Source organism: Lycorma delicatula, chromosome 3 (assembly GCF_047948215.1).
Source record: "Lycorma delicatula isolate Av1 chromosome 3, ASM4794821v1, whole genome shotgun sequence".
Lineage (NCBI taxonomy): Eukaryota > Metazoa > Arthropoda > Insecta > Hemiptera > Fulgoridae > Lycorma > Lycorma delicatula.
The window spans coordinates 133447182-133469086 of record NC_134457.1 but is presented as its reverse complement, the minus strand read 5'-3'; the positions used below and the strand labels follow the sequence as shown (position 1 = coordinate 133469086).

Sequence of the window (21905 nt, the reverse complement as noted above, 5' to 3'; positions counted from 1 at the left end):
TTTCACAACTTACATACAAAAAAATTTGCTTGTGCATTCAGCAGACTGGTGTAGCTGCGAGGCTTGACGCACCAGGTTCAGAGACAATAGGGCGATCGAATTCGAGACCCAGCCAGACCGAGTTAGTTTTTTATACTTTAAATATTATATATTTAAAGTATAAATATCCGTAAGGAGTTGCCGTTCGCCCGTGCTTGCACGGGTGGACGGTATTGAAGTGCGGGGACTCTCGAGTCCCTGAGCTAAATGACTGAGTCCCGGCGGGGCCGTCCCCGTTAGAGGCGAAGCACAAAGAACCGAGTCCCGGTTGCTGGGAGATGGAGGACGGGAACGGCGTAGCCGGGCCTGGCATTTCCCTCGTCTGGCGACTAGAGGCAAAGGCACCTCCCGGAACCGTGTTCATTATTATTTGGGGGTCTTTTTTATTAAATTTCAAACATATATCTTAAGTAACTGTGATGATTTTTCAATTTGATCGTTATAACCTATAAATCAGTAACAAACGCGTGTCGATTATGTGAATGATGTAAGTAATAAACCTTGAAATATTTCCAGATTAGATCTAAAATAATAATCTGTGTTATAGTGATGTACATGAAGACACGTTAAAGTAAAATGGATTAAACATGTATTTAAAAAAATGAAATACCAAAAACCATTGTAATTTGCATCTAGATTAAAAGTAGGGATAATTATGTATATCTTGTGGTTGTTTAAAAATATGTCTACTTTTCAAAAGTTTATTGTAAATTGATCATTAAAAATTATACTTATATTACGATGTAAAATTTGATGGAAAGAATAACAGCAGCTGTTGAAGCAATTCCTGCAGACATGCTCACGAGAGTGTGGAATGAGGTGAATTATCGGTTTGATGTGAGTAGGTGCTGTAAGCGGTGCTTATATTGATTTAGATTAAGAGGTAAAAAAACTTAGTTTCACTTCCATGTAATAAAATACATTTATTTGTAATTCATAATTAATAAAGTAAATTTAATGTAAAACCATGCAGTTTTTTGAATACTTTTTCTTTGTTTTTATTGAAATTATTTAAAAACTCAAAAAAAATATTGTTTGTCAGAAAATTTATTAATTGCATTTTAAATAAATTATAATAAAAATCAATTGGGTCAGTAAAAAAAAAAAATCAGTAGAAAGAAACATTAAATGGGTCAGTAATTTATTAAAATTATCAGGAAAAGGATATAAAACCACTTCCAGTTACCATTATAGGTATATCGTAACATAACTATTATGTATTGTATTGAGATACAGGAAAACAGTTCTGTTTTCTGTTCTAACAGAGGTGAATTTTTTCCATGTAATTAAGTTCAGTTCTAACAGAGGTGACTATTGTTTTTAAGACAAAGGTGATAATTTTTACATTATAAGTATATTCACAATTACATTAATGAAAATAGGTACGCATAAAATATGAACAATGTGATAAAGAAAAAGTAAGCATTGACTACGAATATATAAGAAGGCATTTGAAATCTTAATAAAATAAGCGAATAAATGAAAACTGTAATATATATCAGAGATAATGATGATATATACATACATACATACACACACACACACACACACACACACATGTAGAGTGAAGCAAGGAAATAAGATGGTTTTTAATTTATCACAAAATTGTTAATTTTTGCTGAAAAAAGCTTATTGGCAAATTCACCACTTGGGTGAAAATGAGGTTTATCAGTCATCAACAAGACAATGTTTTCATTTTCCACATAAAGTGATTACGTAGTGGATGCAAAATTCAGTCGCTGAAGGTAATTTGTTTCTTTTATCTTCTGCACAACCGCTTACTTGTATGGATGATAATGTAGTTCTTCATATTAAATTTGCCTCACCAAGCAATGGCTGATTTGAAGTTTCTCAACATGTCTCCGAGTACAGCGGCCTGGACTTCATAAACATGGTTGCTCTAACCTTTTCCACATTTTCTGGAGTATGTACTGTACATGGAGGGCACCTGATGGTTTGTTTTTCTTCAGTGAGCATTCTGAACGAACATTATTAAGCTAATATAATATTGTGTTACAAGTGGTAACAAAGTCACGGTGGATATTAAATATGCGTCAAAACTCACACTGACTGTGGTCACTGATTTATCATTCTTCACAAACAGTCGCATGCAAAAACACAATGCTTTAACGTACACGACTGCATGATGCCGACTGAAAGTGAAATGCTATGAACAAAAGAACAGAATGTCCCCATCCGCCCTGCTTACCCACTCAAATTGGCCGAATAATATAAGTTTTAGAACCATCCTATTTCTCTGCTCCACCTGTATGATATATATATATTACAACTGTGTCTTTTGATTTCTTACTGCAAATTTTAATATTTTCATTACATTTTATTTGTTTACAGAATGTAAAACTGCACTATGTTGAAAAAGGCGATCCCACTAAACCATTAATGATTATGTTACACGGATTCCCAGAATTCTGGTATTCATGGCGTCATCAAATAAAACAATTTTCAAAGGACTTTTGGTCAGTTATGTATATTTAAGTCGTTATTTAAGATATTCCCTAAACAAATTTAAAAAAAAAGAAATTATTAGCATTATATAAGTAAATAATAAGTACCATCAACGTCCACCTTGGTAAATACGTTGTAATATATTTAGGTTATGCCAGCTTCTGTGATGCAAGTGGTAGTGTCTTGGCCTTTCATCTGGAGGTCCCACAGAATAAGAAAAGAATATATATATATTTTAATTTTAAAGATTATGGGATCATACTAATAGAATAATTATGTAATTTCATAGCCAACATAAACAAATCAAGGCAATAAGTACAGTGTTTATTATTTTCAATTATTTTTATTTTCTCAGGAAAAGTTAAGCATCATTTAATTTTCTCTTTTTTAAACAAAAAGTCAGTGTGAGAAAATGAATAAATAAATAAATTAAGTAAAAATCACCATAAATTTTTAGCTGTATGCAAATGACAATTGCTAATATTTTTTATGCTTGAAAAGTTAAGTTTAATTATTTATTTATTCATTCTCTTATATATATAATTTCCCACACAAAAGGATACTAATTTATTTTTATACATTGGAAAACGAGAAAATACTAAAAAGCGATTTACAATAACTTTTTAACTTAAAATTTAAACTATATGACCATTTTGATAGTTTAACGATCATAATCATTGAATATATAAGAAATGTATAAAAAAGTAAATAAAAGAAATGATAATATTTACACAGTGATATTTAAAAAAAGGTATTTCTACGGGCGTTTATAAAATAAAAATAAAGAAAATTCAGAAGTCAATTCCTTAACTTTCCTGTCCTCATCGGTCAGGATATAATTCAGTTTTGGAAAAACTGTGTGGCATAGCCAGCAAGTTTAATCACAAAATTAATTTACTAAATTAATTAGTTTAATCACAATTTTATGTTTTTAATTTTTGTAAAATTTGGAGGTTCATGCAACAGCAGGCCTTTTTAATGATTAAAATTGAATAAATAAATAAATTGATTAAATAAATTAAAATTAATTTTTAAAAAAAAATTAAATTTTTTTAAATTTGGGAGCTCCCCATCAGGGGAGGGATATTAAGTTATCTTAATGACTTTATTGTTTAACACATTCAGATCATGGATACTGGTATTCTATGGCGATTGGGTTTCAATTAACCACATATCTCAGGTACAGTTGACTTTTTTTTTAATCACCATAACGTAATACTTCAGAGGATGATATGTATGAATGTGCAATCTTGTACAGTCTCAGTTCGACCATTCCTGAGATGTGTGGTTAATTGAAACCCAACCACCAAAGAACACCGGTATCCACGATCTAGTATTCAAAACCATGTAAAAATATCAGGCTTTACTAGAACTTGAACGCTGTAACTCTCGACTTCCAAATCAGCTGATTTGGGAAGACGCGTTAACTACTAGACCAAACCGATGGGTTATTTTCATAGACCTATATCATACATCTTGCCACTCTTTTAGTTTGGTTGTATTATATGATATGTTAAGTTTTTTGGTGAAATCTGTCAAAAAGAATTATAAAATATAATTTAAACAATTAAGGAGAAAATATTTTTTTTAAATTAATTTTAAATAAAATAATATTATTGCAAACTTTAATCATTTAAAAACTAAATAAAATATAAATATTGTGATATTGAATATTAATATCGGCACCAATATATATATATATATATTTTTTTTTTCATATGGAGTAGTGTCCCAAGAATTATCTGAACAATTTGGATGTCTTATTAAAAAAAAAGTGATAGTGCTATCAGTGAATGGTTGGGCTCTCTTTAACGGGTAACTCAAAGTTTTCCTCTGCAAATACTACATAGCACTTCATACGTAACTGCATATGTCGTCAGTCGCTATGAATTCACAGATGAAAGCACTGTGTGTAGAGTAGATTATTGAACCAAAATCCGACATAAAAGTTTGATGCAATTTTAGAACTCTGTATAACTTACAGCCTCCCTCTAGAACAAGTATTCGTGTATGGCATGATAAATTTAAAGAAACTGGCAGTATTCAACATAAGTGCAGGCAAGCCTAGTACATCAGATGAAAAAACAGACCATTCATCAGTCTTTTGTTCACAGACCTGGAAATTCAATTCTAAGTGCAGCGTACGAGTTAAATCTTCCGTGAACTACCGTTCATGATGTTTTGAAATTATTAAAATTGCGACATTATAAATTACAAATATTGCAGCACATTATACCACTAGTTCATACTGCTATAAAAGAATTTGCTGTGGAAATGATTGAAAGATTTGAAAGTGATAATTTTTAAGTTAACTCTTAAATAAATGATTTTTTGTTTTCATTTTAAAAAATAAACATATAAAGCATATTATATTATTAAAATACCAAAAATTAGGGAAAAATATTTTTAAAATGGCATTTTTTATAAATAAATAAAAATACTCTACGTACGTAGTAGAAATGCAACATGTATTAGAGGTCCTACATTTAATTCCTTATTAGAAGTCTATGCTATCACGCATGTTCCCTACTTACACTAAATGCTAACATAACACTGGAAGAAATAAGCTTACCTTCATTATTTTCTAGTAGATTATTTATTGGTTAATTAATTTTTATTGTTTTTAACAACACAGATTCATTTCAACTAGTTTTCACAATAAATTATTTTATCACTTGATCATGAGTGCTTTTAAATTTTAACTTTTCAAAAGTGTCTCATATAGATCACTTTTTACTGTCTCAGAGCACTTATATTACTACGATTAAACTGCACTTTAATTACACACTTTATAATCACTCGAGAAAAGATTTCAGCCGGTTTTTCACCTTGGAATGCAAAAAACAGATCACTGAACGTTGCTCAACTAATGTGGAAACTTCAAGCAGCACGTCATCGTTAAATGCAATATTTGAGGTTATAAACCAAACAATTTTTATTCCTCAGCTGTTCCCAGCTCATCCCAATGATGCCAATCCAAAGTCGTGAAAGTACAAAACTCCTCCTTCAAATTGTTTCATTTCTACATCAATTTGTCTCTTTAATTATTGAATGTCCCTCTTATAAATATATATATATTTCACTTTCTTGTGGACACGATAACTGTCATAATTTTGCGTCAATCATTTTCAAATTGATACAAAATAGACAACGACCTAAAATCCCTGTCGAGTTCGTTAATGGGCAAAATTGGATCATGGTGGTGGAAATGGAGGGGGCTTTTTCGATAAAATAAAATATCTATAACGTTTTTATTAATCGTTTAAAGGTTCCTACTATTCTTTGAATGTGGGCCTTTTCTTTCTTTTTCCTGTTTAGCATCCGGTAATTACCGTTCAGGTAGATTATAAATTATTTGTGCTCTTTAACACTGTAGGGCCCGCATATAGATTTGAATATTAGTCAGGAAAGGGAAGTGGTACAAGACTACCAGGGGAAAAAGATATTGGAATACATTGGTAATATTGTGTCGTATTTTTCCTAAGAGTGCCAACCATATTTTGTACTTGGATAACTTATATTTCTATAAAATAAAACTATCTTAGCAAAACGTGTTATGTACTGACTGGGCACGTACTTCAAAATATACTACCAAATTGTAAATTACCGGATAAAAAAGAGTTCATAAATATATATCTCGAAATAATTTATAAATGTAAGTCTTGTACAGTCTCAGTTATACCATACCTGAGATGTGTGGTTAATTGAAACCCAAACACCAAAGAACACCGGTATCCACGATCTAGTATTCAAATCCGTATAAATATAACTGACATTACTAGGACTTGAACGCTGCAACTCTCTACTTCCAAATCATCTGATTTGGTAAGACTAGTTCACCACTAGACCAACCTGGTTGGTTTTGAATAAGAGCCTAAAACTTAATAAGGAATGTTTTTTGATATAACCAACCATTGGCCCAGGGGGTGGAAAAATGGGTTTTTGAAGACAAAAAATCATACTTCCTTTAATAGGCACAGCATTGAATCAGTTTAAAGTGATCCAAACATTACCTAAAACTTTTGTCTGAAACAATTTTTGATATGACCAACCCTTACGGTAAGGTATGAACAAAATTTTTCTGGAATTGTAAGAAGATGGGTCTTGTATGCTAAACATGAGAAACTTTTTTTCTCATGCAACCATTGTCGTGTTGAGTAAATTTGAAGTTTTTCGTTACTTTAAGATGGAAATCTTTTGTATCCCCTATTTGCACTGGTGAAATCTACCTCCACCTTTTTTGATTTTGTCAGTTGTTGAAGCCATGTTTGTTTAATAAACTGATTCATGTATCTTAGCAAAATTAAACAATGTCAGGTGCAGATTCACCACATGCTGTTGGTTTTATTAGCATTTAATAACCACAGCTATACTACTATTTAAGAGCAACATTAATAATTGTAAAGATACAATTAGAAACAGCTCAATGTTTAATTATAGTTAGTTAAAGAACATTAGCTACTGTAAGAGTTTTTCCTTTATTGTGACTGTAACATGAAGAACAAATTGTAAAGGTAGAAAAAAATTGTTAATATGATTAATTTAATATTGCTATTTAAATATTTTTTTATTTTTCTAATGTGTATATCTGTTCAACTAGTGAACAATAAGCAAACCCTCCCCATGGCCCAGTGAGATGAGGATGATATGTATTATTTGTAAATGAGGTGAAATCTTGTACAGACTCAGGTCGACCATTCCTGAGACATGTGGTTAATTGAACTCCAACCACTGAAGTACACCAGTAATCTGTCTAGTATTCAAATCCATATAAAAGCAATTTACTTTACTAGGATTTGAACCTTAGAACCATCGGCTTTGATAATCAGCTGTTAACAACTGATTTGGAAAAATTAATTTTCCATTAGACTAAGTCGATAGGCCTTTTTTTTAAATATTTAACAATGCACAATGGTATTTTTATTAACATTTAATTAAATTTAACTGCATAGGATAATTGCACCAGATCTACGGGGAAATGGTGATTCTGAGAAACCAGCTGGAAGAAAGTATTATCAGATAAAATACCTTGTTGAAGATGTAAAAAATCTTATTAATGCTTTAGGTAAATATATATTTTTTATTTATTTATTTTTTTTTAATTACTATAATATCTAAGTAACATGACAGCACTTATATTACATTTACTGCTAGAATTTAAAAGTTGGATGCTTCTAATAGGATCCTAAAATTATTATTACCTACAAATAACAAGTATTAATGAACAGTAACAGTAATATAAAATTATCGTAACTTAACAAAATGTATAATCAATGTCAGGATGCTTTCATGGTTTTTGTATCAGGTTTGAATCAGATTGTAAATAATTTATAAATAAAGTAGAACTAATCAAGAAGGGAATGTAAAAGCTCCCTTATACAAATGAAAAACAACAAATATATTAAAATTCAAATAAAAGCCTGACTTCAAAAATTGGAGTTTATCAATTTTGGCTATATCTTTACTTAAAATATTGCCAGGCTGGAATTAAGAAAGACAATCTGCTATCAGAGTAGCATACTCTGGACCAGAACTTACTCAGGACCAGGGTTAATAAATTGTTAGTAGCTGTTTTTAACCTCATGACTTGTAAAAGTCAATATTTAAATAAGGCTTAAAAAAGACTTCTTTCAACTGACACTTTATCTTCTGACACATATTGTGTCAGATGGCTGAGACCAAGTTTATATATGGCCCATCCACTATAAAGTAAGTACATGACATACAAAAAGCACCAATCTAAGTCTCTCTCTTAATCATGATGTTCATTACATAGCCAGTCCCTACAATGAACAGAGAAAGTTTCATTCATAGAGCTGAATGTCATATAAATGTCTGTAAAACTTGGCATGTTGATATGCAGCCATACATTTAATTAATGAAGCAGATTACAGGAAATAACTTCTTATCTTACTTTCGTTAGTAAGACATGGGACATGGCCGACATGGGATGCTTATTATTTTTGAGAATGCTTATGTAATTCTCAGAATGAATTGTAACTCACATTAGGTCATCTACAACCATTACGGTTGTAATAATTAACACCTATAACATGTTTGAAATTATGCTTTTGATTTCTAAATCATTGATTACATATAAAGATGTAATTTATATCTACTTTTAGCAATTTCATAAAACTACATTCTTTGGTTTCTATTTTATTTTAATTAATTAATGAACATAACTTCAGGAAGCAATATTAAAATATTTGGTGTTACTTTTTGGAAAAACTTTTTTTTCTGTTTTATAAAAGCAAAGTTTTTCCTTTTGAGCTTTATTAATAAAACAACAACATAAAAAATTTGTTATATAATGGTCTGTGACATCTAATATTTAATTGTTTTATTTGTGTGTTTTTTGTTTTGTTTTTTTTTTTTTAGAAACTAATACTAAATATTTTTGTATTTCAATCATTTCAGGACGTGAAAAAGCCACAATAGTAGCTCATGATTGGGGTGGCATAATTGCATGGTTCTTTGTCATGATTTACAGTCAAATGGTAGACAGTTATGTAATAATGAATGCACCACATCCCATTATATTTAGAAAATTTATTTCAACTAGTTTTACACAATTAAGGATGTCATGGTAATATAACTAGATGTAATTATATATTAGAATTAATTTTTTTTATTTGCTATTCAACTAGATTGAAGCATGTCTACAATCCTTTCTTTTCCAAAATATTTTTAAAATGGTTTGGAAATATATCTGTATTCCATCTGATATTTTGGATTCTAATCTGCTTCAGATTTGAAATTTTTCAAATACTTTGACTATTTTCTATACCACACTACCACTTTTAACTTTCATGCCTATACAGTGAAAAAAAATGCTAGTATATTGTATTTTAGCCCCATCCAGAAACCCAAACTTTCATAAAATATTTGATCGGATGGATGCCTAATGGAAAGCTTGAAGCCCTAATATCCATACCACTGTTAATCTCATTTCCAGTTCTGCTTCAGTTAGACAATTTCTCCACATCTCATCTACATTCAGTATCCTTTCTTTCCAGTCCAGAGTGTCTCGTGCATAATGGTTTTCACACTCACTGAATCCATACTAGGGATATGGAAGACTAATAATAGGTAGTATACATTTGAATAGAATAATGGAAATTATGGTAGGCTTATGAGTTAGGCTTTAATATAATTTTTTTAATATAATTTTTATGTAATTGAAAAAATAATATGGTATTTTTTTTTATCATTTCAATATAAATAAAGAAAAAAAAAGTTGAACTATATAAATTTGACAACCGTCACTGACTCATTCATTACAGATTATCCAGTTCCTGAATAAGTAAAAAGTTAAAATTTATCAGTTACTCGCAAGTCCAAAAAAAAGTAAAATGAATTTTCGATATGATATGAAATTAGTACGCTAAAATCCAACATAGCATATTCCAAAAACGTAATTTTTCAGATATCGCAAAAAATTATTTAGGAATTTTCTGAAGCAAATTTAAAAAAATTACATTGTTCTGATGTAATTTTTTTAAATTAAAACAATAACAAAAATAGCAAAGTGATGATACTCTTGAAGACACCACAATTCACCATGTACAATTAACGGCCCGACAGCCCATAATCCTTTTGACCAATCCTTCTAAGCTTGTGCATTACAGAGACGGCATCCACCACTACTTGTTTAATATGTGCCTAAACAGCAACATTTCGTCAAACAAAACACCTAGGTAATTTTGAACCCTAACTTGACTGATTACACAGACTTTATATTTAATGTGGGGGTTTCGACTGTATGGTAATTTGTCTGCTCCCTTCAGAAGCATATACTTTGTCTTGGCACAGAAATTTTTTAAATTTTGATTGTCCATTCAGCCTTCTGCAGCTGACAAGGCCACCTGCACTCTTTCTTCCAGTTGTGGTCATTAATTTTTTTTACCATGAACTGAAATAGACAGTCATCGGTGAAAGCCTGGGCCGTGACCCGTTCTGGGAATGTCAGTCTCAGAAATCCATCAAAAATCAGGTTCCACAGCAGGGGATTAGAATGAAACCTTGTGGGCTTCCCCTGGTTACAAATTTTTCCACAACTAGGCATGCGTCTTTGTGAACAGAGCCATGCAGATAGATAAATAGTCTCAGACCACGACCTGCAGGGCTTCAGGAACATTGCGACATTCCAAAACTCATAGAGGCTAGAACTCCAACACAAGGAAGGAAGTGATCATATCAATGCTTTCCATTCATATCGATGCTTCCCTGGAGCCGTTCCACAACCAGCCGTACCAGCAACTTACCGAGAGCCAGCAAGAGGCTGATGGGTTGATAACTGCTGACCTCACTAGGATCCCTTCCAGGTTTTAAGAGCACCCTCAACATAACCAGCTTCCAACAAGTGAGAAAGCAACCCCAGGTAAGGCACCTTGAGAACAATCTACCAAGTGACTCTCTTATGACAAGCAAAAGATGGTGAAAAAATCTGGGTCAAGTTGGTCAATCCTAGTAAATTTCTCATTGCCATTAGAGAAATCACCCAGTCTGTATCAACAGAATCCACAGCCTGCATGTCAGGAAAGGGTGTCCATCCCCCCTAACGCCGATTCTGCTTCACCCTTCAGAGCATCTGGAAATAGAGTAAACAGAAATGCCACAGAAATCTGGTAAATCTGAAACAGAAATCCACAGAAATGTAAACAGAAATCTGGTAAGTTGCCCCAGGTATTAAAATGTGGTCTTGGCCATCAAACCCACATCAGACACTAGACAGAATGTGCAATGGCTTTGGCCGGTAATATGATTTCACAAGCTGCCAGGGGCTGCCTACCCTGCATCTCGCGCATGTAGTCAACATTTGATTATATACATTTGGCACATGTCTTGCCAACATTTGAGTTTGGCTTCCTTGATGGCATGAACATATTTTCCATGTAATTGCTGGTACATCTACCATGCGCTTGTGGTATTCCACAACCACATCATTGATGCTACTGCAGTGATGGTACTGTTTCCTAACCAGATGTAACCCTTGCACACAGCATGCTAAGGTCAGAGGACACCACTTTTTTCTAAGTCTCACTGCGAATAGCAGACGGTCCATCAGATCATGTGAGCATCATATGATCCTTGGATCATATGATGTTTGATTCTAGCGTATCAAATATAAACCACCAGTAATTAGATAAGTTAAACTTACCATATTAATATCCAATAGTTGATATTCACAACCAAATTGACAAATTATAAAATGAATAGGTTTTAATGTATTTATAGAATTCAATACCAACTGAAGATCCTGCAAAAATCGTATTGGATATTAATATGGTAAGTTTAACACTACCATCCATTCCCTGAAATGTGAATTTAGAAGTGGTCATCCAGACACAAAATGATTAAAATAAGCCTAAAAATTTGTTAAAAAGAGTTTAAGCAAAACATTATTAAATATTGTATTTATTTATCATTAAGTTATCAGTCATTTGACTGATTTGATATGATCCTCTTCCTTGTTTTAGTTCAGTGGTAATTTTTTAATAACATAATTAAGTATAGTATTAATCAGTCACTAACTTGAAAGCATAAAATTTGATTCATAATTCCCTACAATGAAAAATTTGAACTAAAAATATAAGGTCTGTGTAGTGTTCTATATTTAATTAAAACGGTACTCATTTATGAAATGAAATCTCATTTATCTCTGAAATTATAGCAGTTTTAAAGGAAATCAATTGATTTCCTTTAAACAGGTTGTGAAGATGCTTTTTGAAAATGGAGTCCTTTGTAGAGTGATTTATTGCAACTGTTACAGAATTTCATGAAATACGCATAGATTGAAACTATAATTATACAGAAAAAAGGTTTAAAGTTTATAATATGGGGTAAACCTTAATATTTCTCAATAAATTGTTAATAAGATAGATATGTTATATTGAATATAAGCATTTTCTTTTTGTAGTAAATACACCCTAACAATCTGACTTGAATGTTTAGAAGATTCTAACAAAGTTTCTCTTCTCTCCTCTCATTCATCTTAAGATCTCTCTATTACATACTTTATCAACCCATCTAATTTTCAATTACTACTTCCTGTAACACCACATTACACGTCTTTTTCTTTTTGTTTTTCCTATTGACCAGGGTCTTCCAACCATTAAATACTATATTATACATAACATTTTTAAGAATTCTTTCTAATCCATTGATGTATTGCGTCTAACTGCTGCGTCCAGGTGCAAAGCCTCTTTTCTTTATTACAGAAAAATATCTTCTTTCAAATAGTTCTTAAAGTTGGTACAATATAGTTTGTTCTTGCACACTAGCCGAGCCTGCAAATACAATATTTTGCTAAGGAATCAAATTAGTTTTTTTAACTTATTCTGTAACATAATTTATGGAATATACATTTTGTCTAATCTTTTGAGTCAGAGAACCTATTTTAAAAAGTAAAAATTTGAAACTCATATGCAAAATGTTTCTAAAATGGCAGGATGGCTATACTGTTTCAGATACTGCTTTTAAAACCAAACAAAAAATATCCTTAGGAAAAATGGCAGTTTCTCCTTCATTCTCTCCCTGTCCGTCATTTTATTATTTTTATATAAAAATTTATATCTCAAGTTCGGATAGAGGAACACATTAGTGATATGGTAAACGTCTTGGTAATAGTTATAAAATTAGCAAAAAATTATGACTTATATACCTTTGCAATTTACAAAATGGCAGCCGTGTTTATTTTTCAATCCCATATTTCTCCATAAATATTAGTTTTATCAAAATTTGGTAAAATATAAAGCCTTTTATTTTGAAGAAAATGAAGTTTTATGTTTTAAAATGTGATAACAAATAGTCAAGATATGGCGAAAATTGATGTATTTAAATTAATGTTGTAATTTTCATGAGCTCCACTTTGCATTCAATTTGATTAAATATGAATTGTTTTTATTTATTGTTAACTCTAGTATCAAATTAAGTAATAATTTTCTCACAATAAAATTTAATATTAAATAATTTGATACTAATTTACAATACTAGAATTAACAATAAATAAAAAGAATATTTAATCAAATTGAACACAAAGTGGAGGACACTAAAACAGACACAAAATTAAAACATTAATTTCCCACCATAACTCGGCTCTTTGTTAACCGATCTAAAAAAAAAATAATGTCATTTTGTTGAAAATAAAAAGCTTAATATTTTAGCAGAAACATACATTTTGAAAAAAGTAATATTTATGGAGATATAACTGATTGAAAATAAACATGGCCACCATTTTGTAATTTGCGACGGTATTTAAGTCATGATTTTTTGTTAGTTTAAAAATTTATTCGAACTTTAAACTATTTGAACTTGAGATACAAATTTTAATATAAAAATAATAAAATGGTGGACACAGGGAGAACGAAGGAGAAATTGCCATTTTTCCTAAGGATATTTTTTGTTTAGTTTTACAAGTAGAATCCGAAAAAGTACAGCCAGCCCATCATTTTAGAAACACTGTATATATAAAGTTGAAGATTTTCCTCTTTTCACATACCTAAACCTTCCTTAAGAAATGTTCTATAGAAAGGTGAAAACCACATCAGAATCTTTCCCACCAGTTCTCCATATTTTAAAATAATTGTTAAGAGACTTGAGTTTTGTCTGCATTAAAGCTTTTCTTGTTTATGCAAATCGCTTTTGATTTCTGCTTTACTTCGATCCTTGTTATTTTTAATAACTGATTAACAAAATTGTAATTTCTATTGTAAGATAAATATATTATATTTATCTTAACATATAATTCATCATGTTGCTTTTCATCATATTAAATTACTTTTATATTATTCTTGTTTATTTTCATACTGAATTTCTTTATTAGCATTAAATCAATGCCATCTAGTATTTCTTCAGACTCATTTTTTATTTCTACCAAAAAACATAGTCATGAGAAAATCTGAACAGCTTTTTTTGTCTTCGGATAACTATTGCAATCTTAAATTTGTCCTTCAATTACTGTGCCACTTCTTTTACATATAAAGTTAGAAATCAAAGGGTTCAGAATAACTTCCCTGACATACTTCTTCTTAATCAAAGATTCCCTTTATCTTTTACTCTGTTCCAGGTCTACCCGTTTCTTATACTGATAACATTCAAGTCTTCTTTCTCGTTATTTCAGTTTAATTTCCTTAAAGTTTTAAAAATTTTCCTAAAATCATTTATCAGATGCCTTCACTTAAGGAAATAATCAACAAATAAGAAAATTTTACACTTTTAAATTATATATTTGTAAAGATTTCTTTATAAATACATCCTCCCATTCAAAAAAAAAAAAATGTGTTTAATTTGTAAAGATTCTTAGAATATCGACCAGACTATTTAAATTGTTAAGTTATTCTATACTAAATAAAAAAATTACATTATAATTAGAATAAAACCTATAAGTTTTAAGACATAAATATAAAAAAAATTATTTTAACAGCAATTTAGATTACATGAAAATAATTTTATTATTGTTTACAGGTACTTTTTTTTCTTTCAAATACCATATTTGCCAGAGTTATTTATACAGTTGAGAGATTTAAGATTTCTAAATGTAATATTCTATACTAAGAAAAAAGTGTCACCATACAATGAAGAGGATAAAGAAGCTTACCGTTTTACTTTTGCTAAACCTGGTAATAATTTATTTTTATTATTCATATGAGGGATGGCGGAAATGTAACACACACTCGTAAATAAAAAGAAATAGTCAAATGGAACAATTATGGCTTAAAATCACATTTCATTTGCTACAAAAACTTACATTTATTTTTCTAAACAATCACCACTTACAACTACACATTTCTCCCAATGGTGAACTAGTTTGCTCATTTTGTCAATGAAGAATGCTGGAAGTCTTTCCTTGATCCATGACTCATCTTCGATGATGAAATGAATAATATTTCTCTTTAATTGCAGAAATAAGAAAGATCATGAGGAAAGAAATCTGCTGAGTATGGATAGAAAGGAATAGGTTCAAATTTTAGCTTCACAAGAATCTTGACTGTTGAGTGTGTTGTGTTTGACCAAGCAGTGTTGTATTGTAGTATTATTGCTTCTGTGGTCTCCTAAAGGGTCTTAATGTCATAATCTATTGAAGGGAATTTACTTTCAAACTGGTTTCCAAATAGTAACAGTAAGTAAGTCACATACACATGTTCAGAATTTACAAAATTTTATTGCAGAGGATTGTGTTTTGAATTGTTTTATTGTGGTGAACCAGAATGCCAGTATTCCATATGCTCTGCTGTTTTTCTTCTGGGTTATAAAGATGTACCCAAGTTTCATTTCCCATTACAATATTGAAAAGGAAGTCATGATATTTTTCAGAAACGGTTCTTAACATTCCTTTTGTTGTTTGTTCCTTTCTATGAGTTTGCATCATTTTAAATTCATTTATTCACCTTTTTTTGGTGTTTCTCATCAGTCATAAAAACTAATGGACCATGGTGAGGTTCATCCTCCATATTCGCTTTATCAGCTTTTAATGTACAAAATTCTACTATTCGCCTGCTGAAAGACTTCAGTCAACAGTTTCATCAATGTAAATAACATTTTAGATGACAATGAATGTCACTAACGTTCATTTTTTCTGCCATTAAAAATTCATTCTCTATATATTAGGATGCATTAACATAGCAGGTATACTTGATTCTATAATAATGGTGACTGACAGAATATGAGGACATAAGTAAACAAGTTTTGTAATGTTAGCAGGGGAATGAAACTAAAAGATGGCAACACCTGTGTCACTTTATATGAAATTTTGTTCTTCTGATACATTCCAGTGTGCATTTCATTTCAGATGCCACTCATACTTGTTAAACTTTGTCACAATTGAATACTGAATACTGTATTGGACTAAGCTTTGTTTGCATGGGAGGAATATGGTTTATGATCTGGCATGAATAAAAGATGTTCTTATGTTCTTATTAAAAATATCAGCATTACAAATCTTATTTTTTATATTGTACATTTAGAAAGTTGATTCAGTTCTGACATATGAGTATTGATTATAAAACAATATACATAATGCATGTCTTACTAAAAATAATTAATTGCAGTTAATGAAGCAAATTATTTTTTAATTGTATTTTAAAATAGGCAAGGTAACTCATTATCTGATTCCTGTTTATTGCCATTATTACTATTACTGAGGACAGACAAAACCAAAAAACCAAAGAATGTAATATTGTAATGTCGTGTAACAATTCAGTTAACTTTTCAGTTTTTTATTTTTAATTTTTCAGTTAACTTATTTTTATATTTCATATTTAAATTTTACACTTTTTAATATTTAAATTAACAACTTGTGTGGTCATAATGTTAGACTAACAGTATTTTGATAAACAATTATTTGAGACGCATGTATTTGGTTTGTAATCAATTCGGTCATAACATTACACCTCTGAAAGTTTTTACATATTATTCAATACTAGTTGTAGAGCACATGATTAACAATAGATAGTATATACGCTCAAACTTTAGTGAAAAGTAACGGAAAATATTGCTATTGTGATAATGTGATTTTGGGTAAATTAAAGAAAGAATAAAGTGATAAGAAATCTGAACTTGGTATAGATGATGATAGGGTTACTTTCTACAAGGAATTACAAAATATTACTAAATTATTTTCAATTCTTTTTTAATTTTTCAAAAAATGTATTTAATATCTTATTTACAGCTGTACTTTGTATTATCTGAATTCAATAAAGAAGTTTCAAAATTAAATTCTATTTGAGAATTATCCTTTTAAGTAAATTATCAGTTTTTAGAAAAAAAAAATACACCCAAAAACAGCTGATACTGAGGTCTTTCAATTAAATAACTTGAACTCAAAGAGTAAATAACTCCATTTCCAATTTTTAACTGTTTCTTTATTTTAACAATTAGTTAAAGTTTTTTGAATAGGAGGCGTAACATTTTTTTTACTAAAAAACAAGACAATATTTCTTTATACATTTATCAGAATTATCTAAAAGTGTTTTTTTACTCACATATTTTAAGCTTTCCCTACTGTGGAGTTTCTGCTGTAGATTATGCTCCATTCACTTCTCAATTTTTTAATGAAGACTTCACCTTCATTACAGTAAAAGTCAGCTCATTTTGTTGTTTTATCTAGTGACTTTTGACTTACTTTTGTTTTTCTTGATGGTCATTAAAAGAACAATAAATAGACAAAATAATTCATTCCATAGATAACTAAAATATATCCTAAATGATAGTAACAGTTTAAAAATGTGTGGTAGGTGTCATAATCATGTGTAATGGTTGTAGGTAATCTGACATGTGATAAAATCAGTCACAAAACTGACATGCCACACTCAAGATATCAAACTCTAATTTTAGGTTTACTAGTGCATGGTTACCTGCAAAGCGATTTCCCGTTGCCTTTTTTAATAAGTTTATATACTGTTGCATACCAGCATTTCAAGCTTTTTGAAACGCTGGTGATGTTCAACCCTATAAGTCTATAATTGAAATCTTCACTTCATTTACATCAAGGACTAACAGTGTAGTGAACACTATTACTCTCATAATTCTGACTCTAGTTTTCATATATCACAGCCATAAAAAAGTTTGGAACAAATAATGTGTAAAGTACTAATAAATAATGTATAAAAAATAACCCAATCAATTATACTTCATCATCCCCCATTCATACCATTAGAACACCCAAAAGCCTTTCTTTATGTAGTGCGCTTACTTTTGGGAAAGAAAACTTTATTCATAAACTTAAACAGAAAATTTATTATACAGAATGGTTTTTGATAACTAAACAAATGAGATGGGATTTGCTAATATAGGAGATAGAAATCAATTGATAAATATTTCTCTAAGGTTTTGTTTTGAATCTTAATTGACTTGTCAAAAAAATCTATTTATTTTGACACTTGACGGTCTCACATGTATAACGGAGACATATATTTGTACCAGCATAATTGTTGAACTAATGGGGCTGACATACATTCTATAATTTCTCAATGTCATTTGAGTGGGAGGTGATGAATTCCAGTTGGAGACTTTCCAATACTCATAAACTTACTAAAAATACTCAGAGATGTCACCTTTCAAAAGCACGTAAGTGTTAACAAATATGATTAATATTACCAAAGTTATATGATCCTAAAGCCATCCTACTGGGAAAATACAAAGAAATATTTTCCTCAATCCCAATATTACACAATTGTGTATCAGTTGTTAGCCAAAGATTATTAATGGTAGAAGATTATATAATGGTACTGCATTATCATATTAATTTTGTCTTTGTGTTCCTTGTACTCTCCTTCTAACAGGCTGAACAATATTGATGAACTTGAATTATGGTTTCTAGCTACATAGATTATCTTCTAATCTTCATTTAACTCTGAACAAATGTTTACTTTATTTTTGATTGCAAATAGCAAAAGTTTTAAATAAAATTATAAACTTAAAAAATTAAGAAATGTTAATAACAAAAAGAAAAATGTAATGCAGTCAATTAATAAAAAGAAATTTTTTATAAACTTCCAAAGTTACAATAGGTTAATTTATTTTTTACTACATGGTATACTTATAAAATAAAGAATTAAGAAAGTGTTTGTTATTTTATTACTATACTTTTAAAGAAATGTAACCTTTTAATTGTTGTATATTTATTTGTTTTTAATTAAAATATATGATTAAGTACTTATTTAAATATTTATAATATAAATTACAATTTTATATTTAAATCATTAGGTTAAATCGCTTTTTAGTTACGATAAAATATTATAATATTATAACATAATTTATATTCTTTTTGTCACAATAAAACATTATTAAATCAGTATATATGATCTTGTATTATTTCATATACACTAGGCTCTTCTTCAGTGAGATGTGTGGTTACTTGAAATCCAACCAACAAAAAAATCACCATTATCCACGATCTAGTATTCAAATCCATATAAAAGAAAAACTGCCTTTACTAGGATTTGAACTTAGAACTCTCGACTTCAAAACCAGCTGATTTGCGATGACAAGTTAACCACTAGACCGGCCTGGTTGGATTATAAATTAGACCTAGTAACTAATTATATTCTCTGATTATAATTACTAGCAAAAACTTATTAGTTCTTTGACATTTTGATTCATACTTCCTATTATGACATTATTTTGATGATGTACATAATTATGTTGTTTTTTTTTGTATAGCCTGGCGCTAGATAAAAAAAGCTTTCTTTGGCGTACAGTTTGTGAAATTGTAGAAAAACAATTACTTGAAAAATTATTATAATTAACTAAATCAAAATGAAAGAGTTTGTTTGACATTACAGAGTTTGTGTATTGGATTAAGCAAATTCCAAAATTTTTGTGGGTTGCAAATAACTCCCAAATCATCATTTTATCAGTCTATTTCATCATGATTTCAAAAAATTGAAATACACTGCTGCGTTGAGAAAGATAATTTTGAAGGCAAGGCTAAATAAAAATTAAATATGTTTAAAAAACCATATTACCATGTTATACTTTGATCTATTAAAACATATTAAAGCAGCCTAATCATTAGAGACCGGATTATATGTAACATATAAAGCTTGAAATATGCTTAAAATATGCATGAAAAGTGTCAAAACATGCAACTAAATAAAAAAATAGTAATTTTTATTTCAAAATCAGCATACAGTTAAAAAGTAGTTGAATAACATATCGATAAATTTGATAATTAAAAATTATTTAACATTTTGTTACTTTTGTAAATGTAAACAACCAGTTACTGTTCCAAATGTTCAGTAGTAACATTGTGCCTTCGATCACTTCAAAATATTTTTATAAATGGAAAAGAATCATTCCACATCCACTGAGGTAACTGGGCAGTATTTGAATTTAGGTGCTATGTTAGCACTTATTGTTTCTAGCAAAAGTTCACCCGTCCCATTAATAAAACTATCAATTTGACACAAAGGTTCAAAATCTTTGTGTTTACAAGGAAAACCAAGGAAAAGTTTACAAGGGAATACCTCTGGCAATGTGGAGTTCATTTTGCAGATTTTATTCATTAATTGAATAAATTCAGTCAACGCCAAACTTGCGTTTCAAGTTTTTTAATACTAGCAGGTATGTGGAAAAAATGAGTGCTAATCACAGCTATGTTTTTTTTATACTAGAATAGTTAAATGCTTCCTTGAACTGACAACTGTCAAAGCCTCTGCACCAACAAAGTCGTTTACTACACCTTTGATGGCCTTGAAATGTTCATTGTAAAACACTACAGCTTCAATCCATGTTTCCCGAGTTAACTACTGGTTCGAAAGGTAAAGGCACATTTCGCAGTTTTTTTTTTTATAGACCGTATTGCAAGCTGGTGTCTTAAGAAACTCTTTCTTTGTTGATAAAACCAGTTTATTTACATTCCCAAATGTGGATTGGGTGGCGAGAGGGGGGAGGGGAAGAGAGAGTGATGTAAAGAGCTTGAGCATTAGAGAAATAGATTTTAGGAAATTAAATAAATTTTGCCAAAATATCAATAGTTTTAATGACACAAGTCATATAACGTGCACAGTCAAGAATATGACACACAATAACAATAATCCGAAGGGCATTCTGAACATAACATGAGATGATATGAAGAATCCATGCCTTAATCTGGTATATTCAAACGATAAACGACCACTTCCTAACAACAATCATCTTAATGACTATCATGGGATTACGTAGCGCATTTTAACAAAAAATGTTTCAAAAAGCAGGCTTAATCAGAACAGATGACCTACAAAATTTGGCAACTTTTGTAGAGTTTAATTCTAGTTTCTAGTAATTCTAGTAATTCAAGTTTAATTCTAAACTTCCTTAGTAATTATATCAGCTTTTGCCTGAGTTTCCTAAAGGGAACCTACCTACATATAGTAAATTTATTTATAGTAAATAAACCTCCAGTCGAGTAATACAAATAAACTAAATAATTTGAAAAAAATTTTGTATATACAAAAGTTACATTGATAATTATGTTACTTCTTGACATTGAATTTGGGAGCAAACTGTCATACTATGACCTCAGCTTGTCTATTCCCTGCTCAAAGTACAGTGCCACCAAGTACCTACCTTTGTCTTTATACAAGAGTTCATCATTGTTTTTTAAGTGTTATGTAGCTTATCAATTCCTCAATTCTTAGAACATATGAAAATCAGATGGTGCCAAATCAGAGCTGTAAGTGGGATAGCAAAAAATCTGCCACTATTAACTTGTTTAGCATACCATTAATGCTAACGATGTGAGGCTATGCATTGTCATAAAAAAAAAACTAATCCCTTGCCATATTCTGTATCGTTCTCCTAAGCTATTCAACATTTCACAAAAACTGTCAATGAGTATTATCAATCCAGGTTCATAAATTCTGCCAACAAAATTTCTTTTCGATCCCAAACATGGTAGCCATCATTTTATCTTTGTT

General features: G+C 30.1%; 1 protein-coding gene across 3 annotated transcripts; it reads left to right on the top strand.

Moving 5' to 3' along the window:
* The first annotated feature begins 294 nt into the window (after positions 1-294).
* Positions 295-19288, top strand: LOC142322015 (epoxide hydrolase 4-like). 3 transcript variants are annotated; one of them, XM_075360595.1, is made up of 5 exons: positions 295-526; positions 2392-2516; positions 7458-7570; positions 8926-9094; positions 14974-19288. In XM_075360595.1, exons 2-5 carry the CDS (start codon positions 2440-2442, stop codon positions 15155-15157), a joined length of 543 nt encoding a protein of 180 aa, XP_075216710.1. In that variant the 5' UTR covers positions 295-526; positions 2392-2439; the 3' UTR covers positions 15158-19288. The 3 variants fall into 3 exon arrangements, with proteins under 3 accessions (XP_075216710.1, XP_075216709.1, XP_075216711.1); XM_075360594.1 differs by lacking the exon at positions 295-526 and adding an exon at positions 759-876; XM_075360596.1 differs by lacking the exon at positions 295-526 and adding an exon at positions 814-922.
* Positions 19289-21905: the final 2617 nt, after the last annotated feature.